The sequence below is a fragment of the Manacus candei genome, unplaced genomic scaffold, assembly GCF_025592945.1.
Source record: "Manacus candei isolate 608988 ecotype Guabito, Panama unplaced genomic scaffold, ASM2559294v1 h1tg000035l, whole genome shotgun sequence".
NCBI lineage: Eukaryota > Metazoa > Chordata > Aves > Passeriformes > Pipridae > Manacus > Manacus candei.
Window position 1 is genome coordinate 5,240,375 of NW_026138083.1, and position 24,236 is coordinate 5,264,610.

General features: G+C 47.5%; 2 protein-coding genes across 3 annotated transcripts; both read left to right on the top strand.

The window, feature by feature from the left end:
- The first annotated feature begins 22 nt into the window (after positions 1–22).
- Positions 23–15,730, top strand: ANKEF1 (ankyrin repeat and EF-hand domain containing 1). Its single transcript, XM_051792784.1, has 10 exons — positions 23–267; positions 4,436–4,822; positions 5,134–5,333; positions 6,645–6,794; positions 7,200–7,323; positions 8,181–8,988; positions 11,595–11,821; positions 13,041–13,186; positions 14,335–14,469; positions 15,479–15,730. Exons 1-10 carry the CDS (start codon positions 183–185, stop codon positions 15,602–15,604), a joined length of 2,388 nt encoding a protein of 795 aa, XP_051648744.1. The 5' UTR covers positions 23–182; the 3' UTR covers positions 15,605–15,730.
- Positions 15,731–17,009: 1,279 nt separating this feature from the next.
- LOC127473324 (tubulin tyrosine ligase 3-like) lies at positions 17,010–23,343 on the top strand. 2 transcript variants are annotated; one of them, XM_051792782.1, is made up of 10 exons: positions 17,010–17,494; positions 17,618–17,947; positions 18,093–18,221; positions 18,302–18,416; positions 18,504–18,611; positions 18,874–19,048; positions 19,126–19,274; positions 19,350–19,596; positions 19,675–20,110; positions 20,186–23,343. In XM_051792782.1, the coding sequence occupies exons 1-10, from the start codon at positions 17,282–17,284 to the stop codon at positions 21,200–21,202; spliced, it is 2,919 nt and encodes a 972-aa protein (XP_051648742.1). In that variant the 5' UTR covers positions 17,010–17,281; the 3' UTR covers positions 21,203–23,343. The 2 variants fall into 2 exon arrangements, with proteins under 2 accessions (XP_051648742.1, XP_051648743.1); XM_051792783.1 differs by having other exon boundaries at positions 18,916–19,048.
- Positions 23,344–24,236: the final 893 nt, after the last annotated feature.

The window sequence follows — 24,236 nt, forward strand, 5'->3', positions numbered from 1 at the left end:
GACTCCCACCGGCTGACTGAGGGGATCTGGCGGAACTGAGGGGAGCGGCGGCGCCGAGAGGGGATCCGGTGGAACTGAGGGGACCCGCCGGAGACGAGGGGACCGAGAGGAGCGGCCGCGGCTGAGGGGACCCGCCGCCTCACGGCCGGCGCCCGCGCGACGCCGTTGCCAAGGAGACGGCCATGGCGGCCATGGCGGTCGCTGAGGCGGGCGGGGGTCCGGCCGCCCCCGGGCTCGCGGGGCCCCGCGGCTCCCGCGGCTCCTCAGGTGAGTGAGTGCCCGGCGCTGCCGAGCGGCGCGGCCGCTGCCGGGCTTGGTGGTGAGGGGGCGGCGGGGCGGGGGGTGCCGCCTCCCCAGCGCTGCGGAAAGGTTGTGACGGAGCCGGCGCGCTGTGAGGGCTGAGCGCAGCCTCGCAGGAGGGGGACCCGCGGAGCACAGACCCGCTGTGCTTCACGTTTCTAAAGGAAATCCCCCTCCGCTGGACATCGCCCCCACCTCATGCCCCGCAGTTACCTCAGTCTGTGTGTCTGCACGGCCACACGAGCGAGTCCTTGGCACGTAACACCGTGTGGGTCAACTCCAGCTCTCCGGCATCCTCCCCTTCCAGCAGTTTCCCTCCCGTTAAAGCCACTCTCCTCCACAGGCCACCCGTTCCCTGAGTCGCAGCCCGGGGAAAATCAACCAACGCCAGATTTATCCCTTACCTGGCTACTGCAGGGCCCTGGGCAGAAGCGGCCGCTCACCCTGTTCCTCGCTCCTGGGTGCAGCAGCACCTCATTCCCAACTCCCCAGCAATCCAGGGGCTCGCCTGGAGCCCGGCTCTGCTCCTGGCTGAGGAGCCACCTCCCCTCAGCCCCCGTCCCGCAGGTGTTGCTCATCCACCTGATTGCCAGGTGCTGGCTGGCCCCAGGGCTGCTGGGCAGTGTTACATCCCGGGTTGGATGGACACTGAGGGACTGGAAGTTGCAAGGCAAACTGGAGACAACAGGATGCACATCTTTTGGTCTAACCCAGCCATAACCTCGGGACTGCCTTCACAGAGCTCAGGACTGGGCCCTGTTTCCCACAGGGCTGGATCTGGGCTCAGATCCCCACACGATATTAGAACCTGACGGGAAGCCCCAGCCACTCAGCCCTCAGCTATTCCTCAGCCCCAGGCAAAGCATTTCTGGAGAGTTAACACCAACATTATCGGCTATTCATGATACTGGAATTCAGTTTTAGAAGAACTTTGCTGCATCACTCCCATTAGACATTAGTCACAGCCAAAAATCCAGTGCAATTATTCTTATGAAGCTGTAAATATAGTGTGGCAGTGTTACCATATTGGTTCCTTTTATACTAACATAGAGGGCTCATGCTTATCTCTGTGGCCAGCACGCTAAGGGATTAAATTTAGCAAGTGCTCAGCTATTTTCCCTCACTAAAGATAAAACACATGAAAATTTTGTTTACTGGTTTGTGAATAGTGATAATTAAAAGGATGTTTTCAACTTGAAATATCGAAACTGAAAAATGCTGCAAAGTCTTAAGAAGGAGCCACAAGTGCTTCCAGCAGCAGCTGGGCACCAGGCTTTGACAGAGAGTCAGAAAGTGAGAGCACTGGGCACCAGACCTTCCCTCTCTGTACACTGTGGTCAGTGTACCTCGACCACAGCTTGGAAAGCTTTGTGGGAAAACAGGAATCTGAATAAAATGATTTTTTAAGTATTAGGTATAGCGGGAAAAGGATTAATCTGGATTTGAAATGGGTTCATGCTCTCATCCAAAATGATGATACAAGCTGACAGAATGAAGGTAGCGAGCCTGCTGATGTTTGTCAACAGATAAAATTGTTGCTAAGCAGATCTCAAAGGCTTGGGATTTATGATTATGGCTTTATGAAGCCCTCCTCAGAGCAGGACTGTCTCAAAGCCACACTAATAATCCCTCATTTTCCATAAAAACATCTGTTACAGGTTAAGTGATAAAAAAATCTATGGAGTATGTATTGATGGTAGTATTTACTTAATGAAGATTTGCAAGATCTATACTTACACTTACACTTTAGACACCTGATTAATTTACTTGTAACTTCACCTGACTCTGGATAGAGTTTTCTATCCCACCTGTCTTACTTTGACTCTGCTACTGTAGAGACTTCTAATAAAACTTGATCCAGTCACTTTTCAGAAATACTGCAAAGAAATGTTAACTGTCACAGTTAAAATGTTACAGTTGTTTTCATGTAAATTGTTGGTTCTTAATGCTTTGAAGCAAAGACTTTAAACTGAGTAGGGTCTCACTGGTGGCTGAATTGTGATAACAACAGACTTCACTGTTGTGATAAAAATAATTTCACTTATGTTTATGAAAGTAATTTTATCCCTATGTGAAGTATTAAAATAATACTGTGATAAGCATCTCAAAAGCACCAGAAAAAAACTAATCAGGCTGAATTCGGACTAGAATTGTAATGGACTGTGCATTACCCTGTGAGCAAAAAGGAAAGTGTGCAAGGAAGTAGCACTGGCACTGTCCTGAATCTCAAGGATAATCCATAAAACAAATCCAAATCCATATGCAGTGAATATTATATCCACTTGTGCCTTCATCGAATGCTACTAGCAGGTTTTTGCCAGCTGCAGTTCTGCTCGTGTTCTGTGGCATTACTAACCTACTTCCATGAAGAATGTAATTTCTTCAGTGCTTGCAGCTTCAGGGGGAGAAAGAAGGGAAGAAAAGGCAAGTTTTGGTCCTAAGTGAGTTCCTGAAAAAATGTTGTGCGATTTCCAGATGCAAATAATGAATAATAGTGGGAAGAAGGGGTCTAGTTCTTGGAAGTTCCTTAGTGCTGCAGGGTGGTGGGAAATGAAACAAGAACAAGAGAGAGCATTTAAGTTTGTCAGCTCCATCTAAGTATCTTTAAAAACATATCTTTTCTGAACTCCAGTGGTGTAAGTACTGTAAGAGCCTTCCCTGCAGTACCTCCCTGCTGCTCCTCCTCACAGCCCCTGCAGCGTTTACACCACGACTTTCCCTGTGCTCAGAAGCCAGAAAAAAACCTTCCTGTATTGAAGGTTTGCTCAGAAATAACTTCCTAACGTTTCAGGCTGTAAAAGCCAGGCTCTGTAGGGGACTCTGGTGTTCTCTTCTGTCAGGGCATTGCTCTGAAGCAGCCTCATTTCTCAGCTCTAAGCTTTAGGATGACAGTGCTGCTATAGCTGTAACCCTTGTCAGTAGAATAAAAATCTCGGCATTTATTCCCTTTCCCTGGATAAAATTCCACAAGAAGCACAACATGGTAGGGATGAAAATGAACAAGCCACAGGTGACAGATTTAAGTTATTGCTACTTTATGATTTAATTGTGCAATGTAAGAATATACTTTGTGTACGTGACCAGAATGAGGGTTGTGCAAGACCTAAACAGAAAACGAAACAAAACCCAACTATTCCCTAATAAGACACTGTTCCTCCACCTTTTTTTGTTGTGTGTCCTGTAAGAGTTTGGGAGGATGGGCTGACCCAAGGCTTGCTGAAGCTGATAGGAAGCTTCCCATCCACTTAGGCAAGCTTCAGAAATGGTCCTTAAAATGCCTGACCCTTGCTTGACCCTCCAGCCACATGTGCTGGGAGTAGCTAAAAGAGGCTAAAAAAACCTAAAAAAACCAAACCAAAACAAAAAAACAAAACCAAAAAAAACAAACAAAAAACCAAAACCAAAACCAAACCAAACCAAACCAAACCAACAAAAAAAAAACAAACAAAAAAACCCCAAAAAACCCCCAAAAAACCACAAAACCAAACCCAGAATTGAGGCAAATGCAAAGCTGTTTTCCAGCGCTGCATTTTTCTCAAGAAGCAGGTGTTGCTTCACCTGGCGGAACTTTTTCCCAGGCCAGTGCCCCACTGTCTGCATCTTTTTTTTCCCCCTAAAATTTTGCTGCAGAGAAATTCAACCTACTCTTTTATGTACATAGCCTGGTAGGAAGGTCATGCATCAGCTACCAAAAAAAAGGTGCTCAGGTACTGGTGAGGTGGTGTTAGTATCAATTTTAGTACCAATTTTATGTTTCAGCAAGTACAGAGGACACTGTGTGATTTTTTTTTTCCCTTTGAAAATGACAGATGATCAACCTCCCCTTAGGCTCCCAAGTAATTGTAGATTATAACAGTTCCTAGAATGGAAAGCAGTTACTCTACAGTTCCTTAACTTAATTTTCTCCTTGAATGAGACTTCTTCAGAAGAGTTGGAAGACTAGAAAAATTAGCAAGGTGCTACATGGGTTTATATAGTCTCTATATATGCTGTATATAATAAAAGATAATTAAATCAAAGCTTAATGTTCTGACAAGATAAAGGGGATATTTTCATGCTGTGAACATAGTTTTACTGGCATGTAATTATAATCTCTCATCTCTGAGATTACATGTTCTCTTCTCTCCCCATGCAGAAACTACTTCCTCGAAAGAAGATGGTTTTCCTTATTCCAGGATGTTACCAGTAGATAGAAGACTTCTAAATTTACAGATCTACAAACTTCTTCAGTGCGTTCACCAGAAAGACAAGAAGCAAATAGAAAAGCTGATCCAGAAGGGCTTCCCAAACCTCATTAATTACACAGAGCCTAAGGAAGGATATAGTGCCTTTCACTTGGCCTCCATGAAAAATGACATTGAAATGTGCCGCTTCCTGCTGGAACAGGGAGCTCATCCCAATGTGCAGGACACGATGGGACGCACTCCAGCCATGAGGGCAGCTGAGCTGGGCCACGAGGTGGTTTTGGAGTTATTGGCAAAAGCTGACGCAGACATGACTGCTGTGGATAACGAAGGGAAAGGTGAGTGAGAGGAGTGAGAGGGAGCTTTGTCAGACCAGAAATACCATGAAATGATCTCTGAACTGTGTTACAGACTTACTGGGTGTGTTGTGTCCCACCTGCAGAGGAGCCCTGGTTGAGGGTAATCCTTACAGCCCAACAGAAGCCATTGGCCACAACAGCTTTGGTGGAAATGGAAATAAACTGCCCCTGAACAGTGTAGGCCTTTAAATCACAGGTCTCCCCAGTACATAGCTGAGAGGTAACTTGTGATTGAGAATCACTTTCCTCCCATGACCTGTCAAATACTAAATTCTGTTTTACTCCCCCAGGTATTTTGTTTTACTGCCTTTTACCTACAAGGCGGCACTCCCACTGCCTGCACATTGCCCTGAAATATGGTGCAGATGTGAACAACTGTACCACTGAGGGGAGGTCTGTGCTGCTACAAGCCTGTGAGCAAGCCCATGAGATTAAAGAAATGTGTCTGGCTTTCTTGGAGAGAGGAGCAAGTCCCCATGCAAGAGACCCGGTATGAGTATTTCTGTAACTAAGAACATACACAGGAGTATGGAATAATAACCAGCTGACTGGAGTGTATGACCTTAAATCCTCACATTGAAATAATTAAGCAGTGAGAAGGGCTCAGCTCTGTGGCCATGCCTATTCCCATCTTCTGTACCACCCTTCTTTTGGAGCAGAGGGATTTAAGTCTTCTGCTGGATCCACATATCCTGATTTGGATTTTCTACAAATATTTCACAAAACCAAACTGGAACTGGGCCAGCTCTTAGGAGCTACAGTTCACTGTACTTCGCTGGAGCAGTGCTGATCTGCACTTTGCCTCATTGTGCCCTCAGGTTTTCAGAGTTCAAATAATATTCACTAAAAGGTGAGTCCAGCAGGAACAACCTGATGGGGAATCAAGGCAGGGATGAGACATTAGAAACTTATCTCTCTTTTGTATGTCTTAATGACTTACTTGTTTGGTTCCTTAATTTAACAAAGATCTGATGGACTGAAGCTCTGTGCTGTTGGTAAGTCTAGAAACTGGAGCTTTCCTTTAATGTTATTCAAGGCTTTTCCTTTGGTTCTGTTTTTGCAGTATCCTGGTCGTATAACAGGAATGGTTTGCTTGGCTGACAAAGACAGATATCAGGGAAGAATGTTTGGTTCAATGGAACAAAATCCATGGATCACTGCTCTCTTTGCCCCTCTCTAGAGTGGCAAGTGTTGCTGTGGGCCAACATGATAATAGCAGGTTATCCCTCATCCAAGATATGCTGTGTTTTTGGGAAGGTCACCAGATCTGCCAAAGTCAGCCATAATAAAGAAAATAGATTCTGCTAAACACAAACATACATCATTATCTAGAAAAAGACAAATCATTAATGTATTTGAGCATGAACTTTTCCTCACAGAACAGTAGCGAAATTCCGATTGTTCTGCCCTCCCCACAGCACTCCTCCAGCCATAGCTCCATATTTCATAAGCTGAAGTGGTATTTTGTGTCAAATTTTGTAAATATGCATGAGAACATGCACACAGAATAAAGGATTCCTTAACCAAGGAATTGATTTTCACGGGCACTATTCAAGGCACTCAAGCTACCCAATGTACTTGAGTTGCTGGGATTTGACTACTCATATCTTAGCAGCACCATGACTTGATTCTTAAAGCTTACCTGCAGTGCCTTTGAAACTATGAGACTTGTCTCCTTTTCCCAGTGCTAGCTAAGAGGAGACTTTCAGTTTTATGCCACCTTGCAACAATCAGATCACATTGTTCCAGCCTGGATTGGCACGAGGAAGAAATGCTGAAGTGTTTTCTTGCTGCCCGGCAGGCCACGGGTCGCACGGCTGTGATGGAGGCTGCAAGGGAAGGTGCTGTCGAGGTGGTGCGTGCTCTGCTCGCCAGAGGAGCTGATGTGAACCTGTTTGACTTTGAGAGACACAGTGCTGCACATTTTGCAGCCAAAGGAGGCTTTTTTGAGGTATCGTCATTTGTGGTGTTAAAGCAAAGTCTTGGGGGCTGGGGGGGTTGAGTCCAGTATCTCAGCTGATCAAAGCATAATAATCAGCAATCAAAAGCAGCTTCTTTTTAAGTACCAAAGGAATCCAGCAGTGGTAGATAGGCCAGACAGTGGCCTACAGTGAGCTGGCAGGAATGGAGATTGTCCTTGGAGTCTACAACTGCCCGGGGTTTTTGTTTCCTCAGTTAAATAGGCATAATACTATAGAAAACATTAATGTTACATGTGCATCGATCAGCTGGACATGGGCTAGAACTCTGCTGTGTAAAATGGGAATATATGATATTGCATTTATTTGTAAATTAATCTCACGTTTTCCCACCTTAACAAACAGACAAGATTTTTGGTGGTACTTTGTTTTTCTAGATTCTGAAGTCTATTTCAGCTTATAATGGAGACTTGAAACTTATTGCTATGAATGGGAACACGCCACTTCATTATGCTGCAGAGGGAGGATTTGCAGATTGCTGCAAGTATATAGGACAAAGAGGTACATTAAAAATAAGTTACTTTGCAACTATCATCTATATTCTATTTCTGTGCTAAAGGAAAGGTTTCATTTGGGCATCTCTGAAGGACTTGTCGCTCGGGTACCACGTGGCAAATGTGGTTCTCATTAAGAAGTGCCTGACAGAGGCTGCTATCTCATGTGGGTGAGAAAATATTTCTCAAAGAAAGCAGCAGCAACATCAGGGGGTTGTATTGGACAGTATTAAGTAGTTCTGGTTTTAGTTGTTTTTAGATGCATTGCATTGAAATTTCCAATAGAAAATAAATTTTTGCTTTTAAACTTTTGCAAAAATCTCTGTGTAGTCAGGAAGAAAACTCCATGCCCGTGGGTATTGAAACAAACTCCAAAGCAGCTGTGATCCCTTCCTGACTTAATCAGATGATCATAGTACTTCCAGCTTTGATTGAAGAGGACCATGAAAAATCCTGTGTTCTGTTTCTGTGATTCAAACTGATCCATTGCCAAATTGTAATGTTAGGGTATAGAACACTGAATGATATTTTCACCTTTGTTTGTTTCTTCTTAACCTTGCTTACCACTAAGTAAAAATGTAAAGTTTCCACTGAACTTCTGCCTTTCTATACATATTCATGAGTGCATGGATAAACAGAGCATGGGTTGCTCAGTGCTTCTCCCACTGGGAAAAAAATATGGACATGTGGCTGACCTTCCAGTCTGGGATCAATGATGTGGTTCCACCTACTATGGCTCCTTAAAGTTAAAACAGTATAAAATTGCAGACCTGTGGCACTGAGTTGCCTGTACATCACAAGTTTCTTACGTGACATAATTAGGAATTCCACTCCACTATCAGCTAAATTGTGTCCATATTTTAGGCTGTGATCCTACATGGAGAAACCTGTTACATCTGACCCCAAGAGAGGCTGCCAAGAACGGCGGTTTTAAAGCAGCAGTAACCATTTTGCGTAAAATTGAAAAAGGCTTTAAAAAAACCTTATCCCCCGAGGAAGAGGTCTCTGCCTGGCACCTGAGGCTGTACGACTGGTCCTTGGAGCACGAGGATTCCCTCCGCAAGGAGTTTGAGGCTCTCCTCCAAGAAGATGGGATGGTGACCAGAGCTGACTTTGTGTCCGTAATTCAGAAGCGGTGGGGCTTCCTGGGTGCTGAAGAAATGGAAAATATTGCTAAAATGCATGAAGTGCAGCCCGACAGGATCAACCTCGACGAGTTTTTTAAAGGCTCCAAATACCTGGACAAAAACTTTCTCATGTCGTCCTTTGGGCCCAAAGCGAAGAAGCAGAAAAAGGGGGCAAAAGCAAAAGGCAAAAAAGGGCTCCCTGTGCCGGTCTGTGTCATTCCGAAGAGGGAATATCCGCGCGGGGAAGAGGGCTTGCCTGTGTACCTGGTTGAGGCTTTTCCAAACATTCCTGATGAGGAGAGATTTAAACGGGACCACCCCTCTGCCCACCCCGTGCACGACGACCGTGTCTGGTACCTGGAGGAGCCAAGGAAAACGTACCTGGATATTAACTACCTTGTCAGAGCAGGAGACATCGTGTCCCTGCAGAAAGCATTTGAGGAGGGTGTGCCAGTTGACATAAAAGATAGATATTACAAAACACCTTTGATGGTTGCGTGTGCAAGTGGGAACGTGGTCCTTGTGGAGCTTCTTCTGGAAAAGGGGTAAGACGATTTCAATTTAATTGCTATATTGGAAAGGTTTTCAAAAGCATACATTTCCAGTATGCAACAGGTTTGGGTTTTTGCTTATATAACGTTTAATATTAAAGTCAGTTCCCTAAGATCCCACTTCACAGAAGTTTAGTGTATTAGTTTTCACCTTTTACTAACAGGGAAGTGGAAGCACCCAAGAGGTAAGTTCCTCAGGCCTGAAACTTTCAGTGTCTGGGCTGTTGACCTTTGGTCAGCTGCAGAGTTCTGTTGGAACTGCTGTTAGTTCATGCCCGTGTCTCAAGCAGTGCATCCTCAAAGCTGAACACTCAAAAGTGGGTGAATGATTCTGGGGAAATCTGGCTGAAGTGGCTTGCCTGAAATCATCAAGGTGACCCTGGACTTCCCTGTTCCACGTGCCAGGGCCTTTGCATGCAGATGTTTTAGGCCTTATAATCACTTTCCTCTGCAGCTGAGGCAGCAGGATTTACACCAGAAGCCCCTGCTGCTATTTAGTCTGTTCCTCACTTTAGAAGTGCTTCAGCAATTTTGTAGCCTACAGACACACTTGGGAAAAATCTCAATGATGGCTTAAAAATGAAAGCAATTTCAGAAAGATTCAGTCATGCTTGTGTAATAGCATAATCTCTTCTTAATGTCACACTGCTGTAGTCCTACAGTCATTCACATAAATGCTTAAATGAACATTTTTCAAAGATATTTATGTTAACTTTGTTCTTTACCCATAGATAGGGTTATTTTTAACATTAATATCTCAGGGTAAGTGACTGTGGTTGTTGCTCTGGTTCCTGCAAAGATTAACAGCATGTGGATCTTTACACACCCTGGTAATTACACTGACATTCCTGGAGCATATGGGAAGTTGTGTAATGTGTATATTCAGGTTTTCCAAAGATAAAGATGTAACAGCTACCAAATTAATCTACCAAATTAATCTCCACTACTTTTAGCAAGCCTCACTAGACAGCACTGGAGTCACATCATATTTAACAGTGAGATCTAGAAACTTAATAGCTTAGCTTAAAAAAATAGTACCACTTCTGAGATTTATAAATTGACAGAAATGAAAATGGAGAGGAAAATTACCAGTAGTGTTTTGCTTTGCATCTCTCAGCAGCATGGACTTTTGGTTTGGCATGGTCATTCAAATCCTTTTTACAGTATAACCTTTTCAGTACAGTATCACAAACACATACAGAGTAGAAAACAAAACATATTTTTCCAGAACTATAGATAATTCCAAGGTTTAAACACAAATTGGTGGTATCTACTTTCTATCTTGCTCCAGAAAGACTCAGAAGTAAATGAAATTTGGGCTAAAGGTAAACTCAGTGCTTGATCAGAGTAAACACTGAAGAATTTTTAAGTCAGTGCTGCCTGTTCCCATTGATCAGTTTGTTTCTGAAAGAATGAAGTTAGAAAGAAGGATTTAGGGGCAGACAGAGTCCGAGTACAGGCATGGAGGTTGGGTTGAGAGAGAAAGTGGAATAACTGGAACAGCTTATCTTAATGAGAAATATGAAGGAAAGGGAAACTGCATACAAATAAACCATAACAGCTCAGCAGCTGAAAGATAACAAAGGTAAAAGTCAGGGGTTGGGGGAATTTTCTGTGATAAGATCTCACCAGAGATAGAATTCTGAAAGAGATTAAAAATTTAAACAAGGAAAGAAGAACAGATGTATCTGTGCTTTTCTCTAGACTTCAATATTAATCACCTGACCTGAAGAGCAAAAAGCTATCTCTGGAAGCAGCTTCTCCTATAATTTTTCTTCCCTCTCCCTCCCTGTCTTTTGGGAAGACAGCAGCTTTTTGACCACAGAGTAAATGGGACAGTGACCTTAACTCAGTTCAGGACCTCTAGGGCTGTTAATGCTTTTCCTCTTCATCCCTTCATCAGTTCATCCCAGCATATTGCAAATATCTCCCCTGAACTAGCCCTTGCATCCTCCAGAACATCCCAATTTTAATTTGGGAGCAGAAACAGATCTAGTACAGTGACCCAGTAGCTGAGAAAGTTTCCAATGCTCAGATTCCTGAGGCAGAGCTTCTGTAATTCACTTGTCAGAGGGAGAAGCCAGTGAACAGAAATGAAGCAGGCAGAGGGCAGCAACACGGAAAGGAAAGGGAGAGCTGAACATCTTGTGCAGATGAACTCGGCACATCCACACATTAGGCAGCGTTGCCACGTTTTGTAGCACCTGTTCTTGGCCCAGAAACACACTTTTTCTAATTCCTTAATCTGCTCTCTGCCATCCCCAGTGCAGCTGGAGCACAAACACTAGCAGCATGTTACAGGACTGAGGTGTCTGAATGCCTGTTGTTTTTCCTGCCCCCGTGAAAACCTCCACATCGAGGACACTGTGTTGGCTTGGAGTGGGACACGGTCACACCCAGACACACTCCTACAATTAATATTCCATGAGAAGCTCTATATCAGAGACCCAAATGGTTTCAGAGTAGCAATATGAACACAGCCATTGACATGGAATTTGCCATGGCAGTGGGCAGTTCCCATGGATTGTCCTTGGAGCTGGGGATGTTATTTTAGCCATTAGGCAGCTTCACCTGCCACAGCTGCTCTTACTCTTTTGCAGGGCTGATGTAAACATGACAGACAATTTCCTGTGGACTCCTCTGCATCATGCTTGCTCTAATGGACACCTGGATATTGCTGAGCTGCTGGTGAAGGCTGGAGCAGCAGTGGATGCCCTTGGAATAGGCAACACCACCCCGCTGATGAGAGCCATTGAGGCCTGCAGGCTGGACATCGTCTACTTTTTAATCACTGCAGGTGCCAACATCCAGATTACAAACAGCAATGGTAAATATCAATGTCTCCAAAAAAGGCTGTTTCTGTATTAAAAACACTGAGTCCTTGGAACACTTTGTATAAGCATCCTGAATTTAGGGCTGCTATCAGGATCAGGATGAAGGTAACAGGTTCAATTAGTTTTCTACAGTGTGGAATCACTGTTGTAAATAGTCAGCTTTCCTGGGTTTTATGCATCTAGAAAATAAAGTAACATAATTAATTACACAATTAAGGAGGCTGTTGCTCCTCAGAAGATACATACAGAGTTATAAGTGGCTTTAATGAAAACATTCTATCTAATTATTATTATTATTTGAGGGAAAATTAGATTTCAGTTGTGGCTGGTGTATACTTTGCCACCCATTTAAGTGATTTATTTTTAGGCATAGACAGCTCTGGTTAAAAAAATTCCCTGCTGCTCTACATAAATATTACTCCCTGAGAAAACAAATCTGAACTGATACTGAAATGTTGCCTCCTCACAGCAGATCCCTCATTCAGTGTCATTGCCCCTGTTTCCACAGTAATTTAAACAGTTAACATGCATCCCATTTGCAGCTCTTGCTCCAGCTTAGGAAGAAATATTGCCCCACAATGAGACTTCCCTTGCCAAAATGCCTACTAGGTGAAACCCTGCCAGTAGAAGGGATGTATATTCCTTATTTCTGGTTCCATGTGGAGTTCTGAGTCACACAGCAGTTCGCTCTCACAGTAATTTACAGCCACAGAATCTCATAGATCCAGGAGAGGCTTTTTTCCCTTTATTAAGTACTGAAGGTGTTCAGTCCCATTTAAACCATGGGGCTTTCCCTTGCCAGCTCCAGGAAGGAGATAGCTACAATAACTTGGTCTGCATTCCTATCCTTGTACTGTGCCAGCCATTTCCTAGTGCTAAATGATCTCAGAGATCAAAATGACAACTTGCAGGACCAGTATATTAAGCTGCAAATGTCAGGACATTAAGAACAAAGCAACCACTCCAAGAATTCCTGCAATATTGCGTTTCAAGGCTTGTTTCTGCAAGGTCTTACTTCTGCAAGTAATGCTGATGACTGCTGGCCCTCACACCAATGTCAGGCACGCTGCTGGCACATGGAATTAATAAAATAATTAATAAAATAGTAGCCAAATTAAATTCGGTTGACTGTACTGTCATTATAAAATTGCAATAACAAGTGCTAACGTTGATTTTCATGGTTTATACGGGTATTTATGTTTTTAAATACAGGGAAGAATGCTCTTGATATTGCCAAAGTATTTGACAATGCTAAAATAATTGACCTGCTCGAAAATCTTATGGATAATTTGGCAGAACCAGAAGAAGAAGCAAAGACGGCAAAAGGTGGGAAGCCAAAGTCATCAGAGAAAAAAGAGGTATGAGAGATAGTAACAAAGGACTGATTTGCTAATAGTTAGTAGAGTGCTTCTGTCTTTCTTTGCCATCCATTTCTCTCTAAAGCTATAGATCAGGCTGCTTTGTTAAAGTATTTTCAGATGCCAGTACTTATTCTTGTCAGTACTAGTACTTGTTCATCAATTAAAATTTTGTCTTGCTAATTATACAAAGTTCATGACTTCCCCAGACCCACATAAGAATTATTCCCCATATCACTGACAGGACACAGAAAGATAGTTCCTGTTCTTTTTCCCTCCTCCTGAAGTTTATGATCATCCAGCTCTGTTGTGGTAAACGCTGAGCAACTGGTAACCATAATGTCTTAAAGGAGCACCTGTTTCTTCTCAAGATAAGAACAAGGCCCTTCAAATTGATAAAAAGGTCTTTTCGTTCTGCTAATGGAATTCATTGAGGTGATATCAGGCTTTTTAACTTCCCATTTCAACTGCTGACCTGAGTCCTGTTTCTCAAATCCCACACTGACATTTGCCTGTTGTATTTCTGGGTGCTTTTCTTGCACTCCCCAGGGATCCTCAAGTACCTCAGCATTGCCCTGGTTCCCAAGCTAAGCCTCCATGACCACATCCTGGTTGTCTTATTGTGGATGGGACCTTCGTGATTCTTGTTAGTCAGACCCAGGATGTTATTTGGGCAGAAAATGCAATTGTATCTGCATGGTTGGACATGTCCTTCAGCAGTCCTGCCCTGGACAGTGCAGTGAATATGTCCCAGTAGCTAAATGTTGGTTTACCCCTTTCAGAGTGTTTTGAATGCCAGGGACAGCACAGGACTTTCACAGGCAGGAGGAAGACCTTAGGGGCTTGTTTATTTATCACCTGACAGAGGATGGAGTCACCAGCAGTAGGAGGTGACTGTCTTGTGTGTCATAAAGAGCAGTTAATGGTTTAGTGCCCAAAGAGAAGAAGAATCCTTTACCTTTCAAAAGGTTTGCCCTTGCAATTTTTTGTTTTAAAAAATAATATCAGCTTTAAGAGAAACAGATTCTGAATGGATTAAGAAAAGTACACTCATGGCAAGGAGATTGCAGAAGAGCTTCAGAAGATGCAGGATGTGTGTCTGGCTTCTGAGCACGATGTGTTGGTATAGCTGATAATTTCTCTTCCAGTCTCCAGAGGTACCTCCACCAGCTGTAGAAAAACCTGTTCCCGAACTGACACTGCGTTCCCGAAAGGCCAGTGCTCGGAAGCCTTTGGTAACAAAAGAGAGGAACAAAGATGACATCAGCTTCAAACCCAGAAAGGTAAGTACAGTAGCAAAACATGAGGGCAGTTTCACATTAATGTAAAGGTAGGCCTTGCTGAGATCAAAATCCAGAACAATCCATGACTTCACAATGAAATGACTTCACAATTCAACCATCTTAGAGATGATGTGCCACAGGCTGGGGAGGCGGCCACAAAACAGAGGTAAACTAAAGCGTTCATGGCTATGTATTATATAAATACACATAACAAATTATTGTGGAAATCAAGCTCTTATCAGATTTTAAAACAGGGTTAAAGTTTACAGGACTCACAGTAAAATACAAACGCAACTGCATTCGTGGTATGGATTTTCACACTCCTACTTTTAAAGGATAGGAGTCTGTGCATAGGACGAGCACCAACTTCTTGATTAGTTATCACATGAATTATGTCAGTGACAGTTACTGAACTGGATGGATCACAGTACACTAAACACTTACTTCCTAGAGTCAGAATACTGGAAATATAACACCTCTGTCAGGGACTTGTTAATACTCACAAATAACTGAGAAAAAGATGATCGCAGAGAGGTTTGTTTTTAATATATTTTTTTCTCCTTCAAAAGGAAAAGAAAACCATTTCTGGCTGAGGAGTTGTGTTTGGAGTTTGTTTATCATTTCCCTAACCCTGATTTGTGCTGTTTTCTGCCATGGTCTCAGGGGACTGAGGCTGCATTGCCTGTGACTCTACAGCTAATTACTATTTTTCACTCTGAGGATTGTGGGCCTGAGTCAGTAATTTTAAATAATTACCTTGAGATCTTTCCCACATTATCTGTAATGTGAGCCCATGGCATGTTATAGATTGGAAGTGACAAGAGAATGCCTTGCTTATTCATACACAAATTGTTGTCACATCTTCTGCTGGGAGGCCACACTAGTTCTCTTCTATGTCTCGAGTGCAAAGGAGTGCTAGAATATGGCTCAGTTTGGCTCACAGTACCTTCTTACTGTTCCTGTTGCAGAATTCACATCTCAATTAACTACAAATATCTTTATTTTGTAGCTATGGAGCCCTGATGCTGCAACAATAGAGCTTGTAAGAAAGCAAGAATTCCTCCGTGAACGTGCTGCTATTTGTGGTCACTTAGAAGGCTTTACAACCCTCTTTAATAGAAAATTTAAGGATTAAGCCCACCAGCTGAAAGAACCTATTTCAGCATGTATTTTTAGGAGACAAAGATCTAAAAGGCTACTCCTCTGCAGGGAAGGAATCATGCAGTGCTCAGGAAATATGTCTCGGTTACAATAAAAGAAAATCATATCAAGTTTTTCCTCTATAGAATATGTTGCTTACATACGATCTTTTGTTAAGGGCTTAGTCTGGTAAAAGGTTTATCCTCATGTGATTCCAAGTCTTGGATCTAGCTCAGCATACTCCATGGAATAGCTGCTGTTGTGACACACACGTGTCCTTTGTAAAGGTCTGGCTTTATAAGGCTATTTTCTATCCCAGCATAAAACTTCTTCCTGGAAGATACATTACCCTTTTACTTTAAATATATAGGTATGAAGACATAATTCAGTAATTACCTAAGACAGGTAATTGGTTGTGTGCAGAGGCAACAGAAAGTTCAGCATTTGCAACCAGGGCACGCAGTGATCCCTTTTTGACTCCAGCTGCACATGCACATGGGATATTTAGGAGATAACCAAGGCAAATGCAAAGCAAGGAGCCGTATCTAGAGAGATACTAGTTTCAAATGTCGCTACTGACCATATTATTTGTATGAACCTGGTCGTGCATGAGTAGTTTATGACAAGCTGTTAGACAGAGAAAATATCCTACTAGGGGTAGCATTGTAACAGTTCAGTATAAGGACTTTACAGGCAACTGAGATACCATTTCAAGTTTCAGCTCTCTTGGAACTCTTAATATCAGTATATGATTTTTGTCTGTCAGCATAAAACTTCTGCTGGCTGCAGATGACTGTAAATAACAAAAATAGTAGTGCTTAAGCTGTAGAAGGCAGTGTGGGCAAGGAGCCCATGAACAATTGTAAATACAACAGCATCTCTGGAAGGAGAGTAAAAGGGGCAATTTGCTAAAGAGTAGCCATCAAAATAAAATCAAACAGCACAGTCAGAAATTATAACTCATCCTGTAGGGTAGAACTGTATTTCTGGCAGAGTTCTGTCATGGGGATTAGCCAGGAGAGTTCAAAGCCTTCACATCTCTTCCTGGTTATTAGTATGAGGTCAAGCAGCACACCATTCCTTGTGGGATCATCCACTACCTGTGACAGGAAATGGGCATCAAAGCTTTCAGGGAACCTCCTGGGCTGTCTGTGCTTTGCTGTGTTGTTTCTCCAGCAGCTCTCGGGGTAGTTAAAAACCCCCCACAAGAACCAGGGCTTTTGGCTTTGAGGCTGCTTTGAGCTGCCTGTAGAGTCACAGAATTGTTAGGGTTGGAAGGAACCTCTGGAGATCATCCACTCCAACCCCCAAGGAGAGCTCACCTACTTCCTCCTCCTGGAGGCTGGGACTGTGACATCACAGTGGTGCTGGGGCTGGGGAGGCCCTGTCCTGCGCTGGACACCAGCAGGACCAGGGAATAGGACGATCTGCTTGGCCTGGAAGACGCAAAGCCACCCACAGCTCCCCTCACCATCAGGGTGCCATGGGACAGTGTCACAGAGAGAGCAGTACTGCAGGCCCACAGCCCCAGAGCCAGGGGCAGCACTTGAGCAAGTGACACCCCAGCCACCTCCGGGGACAGCAGGCTGGGGACAGGGGCACAGCGGGGCATCCTGGGGCTGGGCAGCGCAGCTGGGACGCGAGGGTGAAGCTCGGCAGGTCAGGGAATGCCATGTCAGGGGCCCCAAGCTCAGTGAGGGAGAGGCAGACGGGTCAGGATCTTCTCCCCCTCCCTGCCTGCCCAGTGGGGCCTGTGGGCTCCAGCGGGGCTCTCCTCACGGGGCAGGTGGCAGCTGCCACCACCGGCCACCACAATGGGCGCCAGCGCTCGGTTGACGCTGCGCTGCTCAGGAAAGCCAAGCGGCGTGTGGAGAAGGCCATTAAGGTGAGGAGCCTGATTTCACCCCCCTCAAAACGCCATGCACTTACATTTGGGCATTTCTGGCTCAGGAGAGCTGAGCTGGAGGGACTAGGGTGGGGCAGGCTGAGCTCTCTGGTCTCTGTGCAGGAGAAGAAGATCTTCGCGGTGCGGGGCCCCTACCCCGTCATCCGTTCCCTGCTCCGGGCTCGGGGCTGGGTGGAGAGGAAGCTCCCCCGCGAGGGCAGACGGCTGAAGCAGCAGCTTGGCGGCCAAAAGAAACAGCAGCCGGAGACAGAGTCAAGTGATGATGGTGATGAGCAGGGGGAGGCAGTGCTGAACCCACGTGGTGGGGCACAGCCTTCCCTGGGGTCCACAGAGCCCCTGCACTACCCATGGCCACGCAATGAGGAGGTGGAGGAGGAAAAGGAAGAGGAAGATGAAGATTATGAGGACTCTGATGAAATCCATGACCTCATGGTTAGCTGATAGGGCTGGGGCTGAGCTCTGCCTCAGCCCCCCACACCCTTCCCCTGGGAGCTCCAGGCGCAGGGCACAGCCTGGGGCAAGGGACGAGAATGGGATGAGGGCTCCCTGTCTCACCCTGGCCACTTCTCTCCCACAGTCCTACCTGGTGCGGGACCAGGTGCCAAACTTCCTGTGGACCATCCGCCTTAGTTCCATTGACCAGGAGCTGCTGCAGAGGATCGAGGTGGTGAACCGCTATCACTGGGTGCATGCCCTCAGCACCAAGGTGGGAGCCTGGAAGCCTTGGAGAGGGGCAACACAAGGAACGGGGGTGTCCAGCAAGGATTAACAACATTCTCTAAACAGGAGGGGCTGTGCCTCAGCCTGCAAAACCTGCCCTGGTTCGAGCAAGCCGACCCCAACACCTTTTTCCCCCGGTGCTACCGGCTGGGGACCAGGGAGGAGCGGGAAGCTTTCATTGGTGAGCTTGAGGCTGCTGCTGTCCTGCTCCCCCTCGTGCTCCCAGTGCCATGCAGGACTGGATGGGGAGGATGTCTCCCTCTTGCAGAGGATTTCCACCTGACGGCAGCTCGCAGCCTGCTCAAATTGGCTCTGAAGAAGGCTGGGGACAGGCTGGTGAGGATGGAGCAGCCCCCAAAATCCAACAAGGGGCCAGGTTAGTGCATGGAGCTGGGTTGGGTGGATAACAAGAAGTTCTGGGCTAGAGATGTGTCTGGGGGCTGAGCTGCTCCTGGCTGTGGCTTGGGATCCCCCACACCCTCCTTATGGTTACAGCCCACATTATAGCCCACCTTATGGGTGTTCCGCCCCCTGCCCCATCCCCGTGTACCCAAGCCCACCCGTCCCACAGGGAGGCTATGTGCTTTGACTCCAAGGCTGGCACAGGAGCCACATCTCTCACCCCGTGCCATCCACAGAAGGGCCAGGGTCCTCCCTCTCCTCTCCCTCCCGGCTGGCAGAGGAGGCCCTGGAGGTCTGCGAGCAGCACCTGGGTGTCCTGGAGCACCAGGACATCGACAGGAAGACCCCGTCGCCCTGCAGGACGTGCATCGACTGGAACTGCTTCCTGCAGGATTACTACCGCGCGGCACAGTGAGTGCTGAGCGGGATGGGGGTCGCGGAGGGCACCGTGGTGGGGCTGGTGCTGAGCCCCCCGTGTGCCCCCACAGTGAGGGGGCCGGGCTGGCGCTGAGCGGGGCACAGCGGGAGCGGTGCCAGGACCTGCTCCGGCGGCTGGCGGAGCAGCTGCCGCAGTTCGGCGTAGAGGGCGATCTCAACATCTGGATCCTCAAGCCCAGCGCCAAATCCCGAGGCAGGGGTAAGGCTGGGGGAAGCACGGGGCATACACAGGCTCCCCACTGAGGAGGGGCCTCACCACCGCTATGTTCCCCAGGGATCGTCTGCGCGACGCGGCTGGAGGAGGTGCTGCAGCAGGCGCGGAGCCGCACGACCCCCTCGGCGCGGGCGTGCGAGTGGGTGGTGCAGAAGTACGTGGAGCGGCCGCTCACCATCTTCGGCACCAAATTCGACATCCGGCAGTGGTTCCTGGTGACTGATGGGAATCCCCTGACCGTCTGGTTCTACCAAGACTGCTACCTGCGCTTCTGCTCCCAGCCCTTCTCCCTGCGCCACCTGGAGCAGTGAGTGTCCCCCACCCCGTCTCCCCACACGCCGGCACCCCGGCACGCACTGACCCAGCCCCGCTCTCCCCGCCCCAGTTCCAGGCACCTCTGCAACGTCTCCGTCCAGAAGCAGTACAAGGCGTCACCTCACCAGGACCCCCGCGTGCCCCCCAGCAGGGTCTGGTCCAGCCGGCAATTCCAGGCATATCTGGCACGGCTGGGGCGGGCGGATGCTTGGCATCAGGTGATGGTGCCCGGCATGAAGGCAGCGATACTGAACTCCCTGCGCTGCGCCCAGGACCACATGAGCTTCCGCAAGGGCAGCTTTGAGCTCTTTGGGGCCGACTTTCTCGTGGGGGAGGACTGCCAGCCCTGGCTGCTGGAGATCAACTCCTGCCCCACCATGAGCCCCTCCTCGGCCGTGACCCGACGGCTCTGCGCCAACGTCCAGCGGGACACGCTGCGCCTCGTGCTCGACCGCAAGGACGACCCCAGCTGCCCCACTGGCGCCTTTGAGCTCATCTACAAGGAGGTAGGCTGGGGGACTAGGGGGGCAGGCACCCCCCAGGCACCACAAGCCCCTGCTTCCTGCTCTGTCTCCCTGCAGGCAGCTGCGCCCCCGCGTCCGGCTGGGGGGATAAATCTGATGGTCGAAGGCTGTTCCCTGAAGAAGCCCCGGCCAGCAAAGCGTCGATTACAGGAAAAGCCCCCCACCAGTACAGCCAGTGCCCCCCGGCTCCCCGTGTCCTCAGAGGGCAGAGCCACACAGGCGCCCCAGCCGAGAGTGCCACAGCGGAAGCTGCCTCCTCTGAGGCAACAGAGCAGCTGCTGCACCCCCAGCTCTGCCCCTGCAGCACCGCCACAGCCCCCGGGCTGCTCTGCCGGGAGCCAGGATCTGCCGTGGCTCCTTCACCTGGTTGTGCAGCCTCAGGAAGCTGAGCCCCAGAAAGCTGCTCAGCCCCAGGCGGTTCTGCCCCCAGTCAGTTGCCATGCCCGGGATCGGGTGCCTGTGCCACCGCCCCAGGGAGCCCCCAGCAGCCCCCGGCAACCCCCGGACTGTTCTGCCGGGAGCCAGGGGCTGCCAGGGCTCAATCACCCGCTTGGGCAGCCCCAGGCAGCTCTGCCCCCAGTCAGTAGCCATCCCCTGGATGGGGTGCTTCTACCACCTCTCCGGGGAGCCCCGGGATGCTCTGCCGGGAGCCAGGATCTGCCGTGGCTCCTTCACCTGGTCGGGCAGCCCGAGGACGCTCAGCCCCAGGAAGCTCCGCCCCAGGCTGCTTGGCCCCAGGCAGCTCTGCCGCCGATTAGAGGCTGTCCCCTGGCTAAGGTGCCTGTGCCACCGCCCCGGGGAGCACCCAGGAGCCCCTGGCGACCCCCGGGCTCTGCTCCCTCCTTCCGTCCTGCCAGACCACTGCATCCACCTCTGCTGGAACAGAGCACGTCAGCTCGCAACAGGACACAGAAGAACTGGGACAAAGAGACATCCCCACGAGGGGACAGCCCCCTCCCCGCCCTTGCTGAGGAAACACTGCAGCACCCGGCTCCCTCCCACCCCAGCGAGACCCCCTTGCTGCGTCACGGGACCCGCCTCAACCCGCACACGGGCCTTAATACACTGCTGTGACAAGGAGCCTGGCGTGACCTTCTGTGTGCGGGAGGTGTGGGCACAGCTGGGACTGCCCGCGGGATGGGGGTGTGGGCAAGAACTGGGGCTGCCCGAACAGACAGGCAGGACCCTGTGGCTCCCCAGTGCTTGTGCCCACCAGGCCTGTGCCTGCTCCTGCTCCCTGAGGCCTCTCTGGGCTGGGCAGTCGTGACTGTGGCATGATTTGTGTGTGATGGACACATGTCAGTTGTGTGATCAGCCTGTGCCAAGTGCACGATATATCAGCTGCAGAAAAGCTCTTGTGTTTCTGGCAGAGTTCTGGTGTGGGGATTAGCTGGGAGAGCTCTCTGCTCTTAGAGCCAGTTCCTCAGCTCTCCTCGCTGCAAGTACCATGGAGTTCTCCACACTTAGGAACTCCTGCTGCATTAAGGTACAGACCAGTTTCTGCTGGCTATGTTCACCAGGGCAGCTGTGAGCAGGTGGAAGAGAACTGGAATGCACAGGGAACAGGCTAACCTGGGCAGCAGCAGGGGCTGTCTCCTGCTTGGAAAACATTTTTGCATGACTAGTCAACTCGTTCAGGTGCTCATTCAGTAGCCCAGAGGCAGAATTGGAGCAAACAGAGGGGCTTGTCTGGAGTCAAGGAGCATCTTTCAAGGCTGTCCTCAAGGGTGGCAGTGAGGATGTGTTGAGAGACTCTCCCTTGTGCATCAGAAGTGGAGTAGGAGTCTGTTGCATGAAGCAACAATAGCAGCAAAGGAAGATTTTAGGGATGTGAAAGCAGATATCACAAGGAGAGTCGAGGGATAAAGCTGCAGAACTTAAAACAGATGCCAGCAGAAGGAAGGATGTTGAACAGAAGCTGGAAGCAAGCTGTGAGAGAAGGAAAGAGACTGTGCTAATGGACTGGTTATGGAAAAGCTGAGTGATCATGTGGTGGATGGTTTTAAAGGGTACCAAGGGATAGTCGGAGAGAGAGAGACCTTGGTAACAGAGAGCAAAGCTCCACTCTCCCGAGTGAAAGATCCTTCTGGGAAGCTGAATCAGTTGTGTGTCAGAAAATGTACCGAGAACAAGGAAATTTGCAGGTAGGAGTTCAAACAGATTATGACTCTGACTCAATCTCTTGAGATGGGTAGCACAAGTGAAAAATAAATCAAAGGAAGAAACCAAAGCAGAAAGGTTAAGCAGACAAACGGCAGCAACGCTGAAAGGGAAAGATGAACTTGGCACATGTACACAACCTAAGGCCGGAGGAGTTGTATGCTACTTTTGGTTCACCATCAGGCTGTAATCTAACCTTAGTCACCCTTTGTGATTTGCCTTTGAAGTTCAAGACATTTGTGAAGCCTTCAAGTATTGTTTCAAACTAACACAAGTACCTCAGGCTGGCTGCTCTTACCACTCCAGAGTGCTTCACGTACCTCTCCACTGCAGAGCCCAGGCAATTCCACTGCTCATCCCCCATTCCCTGCATGTGCTGTTCTAAGTTCCCTTGCAAAACACATGAAATTAGTCAGGGCTGGGAACTGCCATTGTAGATACTATTGGCACACATTTATCAGCTCAAAACTCAGTTCTTTAGCTCTGGAGTGTGGTCCAAAGGCCCCTTGTTATGTGGGAATTCCCAGTGCTGATTAGGAGACTCTTAAAGTCATCAGATACCACAGGGCAGGGTTGTATCTGGGCACCAAGAGACATTTGATGGACAAGATGTCAATGAATGATCAACTGCTTCAGGCCTGTCTTGTACTGGTTTTTGTTTTTTTTAAAGACCCCCCCCACTGTGCTCCTGTTGGAGCTCCTGCTGGATTCATACACATGTAATTCCCCACTTCATTCATGTCCCTCACCCCAGCAGCCCTCACACATCTACCCAAAGTGGAATCATGCCCAATGAGTCCCTTTGTGCAGTTCCCCTGTTCCCAAGAGTTCTCTAAACCACTCTGGAGTTTCCCCAGCTTGCCTCTGCTGTCACTGTTCAAGGAGGAAGAAGACATGACCAGAGTTATGTCATGCTAAGCAAACAGTACATCAAATCATCACTTTGATATGACAACAGCTTAGATAAAGGGCACAAAATAACACATATGACAAAAATTCCTCTCACCTCTGTACTCAGATTATCTTACAGGCTTCCTACACCCACTGCATGTATTTTTTCCCCATTTACCATATATTTCATTAAATACATATTTATGACTGAAATGTACGAATGTGCTTTTTCTTCCCTATTTTAAACACATTTACCATTCAATTTTTTTTTTCTCGAAGGCAAATTGCAACACAAATATTGTTCTGGTGTCAGCAATCTGTACTCATATGCTAATGCAAAACAGAAAAAAATTCCACAAAGTGGAATTCTTGGGCTGCTGTCAGTGCAGTGGAGGTAATTAATACAGTTACAGCTGTATTAATGTAACCTTTGAATGGCTCCTGAATAGCCCAGCTTATCAATTGTTTGAGGCTGAACCCCAGGAAATTTAATTTAGCTTTACTACTGCCACAAATCCCTTACCATGGCTCCAAGGAACATCTCATTTGTAATAACAAATCAGGGAAGATTTTTAGATGGAGGAATTATGTTGGCTTTAAAGGGCTGGAGGGTCTCCTCATGCCCAAGTAAGGGCTTCACTTCCTACCCCCCCAAATGAACTTGACTGGGACAAGGATAAGTCATTGGTGTTATAAACCAAGGATAAATCATTGGTGTTATAAACCTTGGAGACCTCATGGAAGAAACAAAACAAAACAAAAACAACAAACAAAAAAAAAGTGAAATAAAATAACAGAGTGTTTGCTGAGTATAATCTCACAGAAGGGATAAGGTGAGTAAATCTCCTACTACCAGCAGTGCCTGAACAGCCCAACAGCTCTTCTCCTGTAGCACAGGGCTCGCAGTTCAGCTCCTACCTGGTGACTAAGGACAACAAAAGAAGCCTGGCATGTCACAGGGAACTGCTGTTGAGCTCTACAACCATTACAGAGGGACCAACAGGAACATGAGCCAGAAGTAGCTTCAAATTGCCTATTAATTCTGGATGCCTGTCAG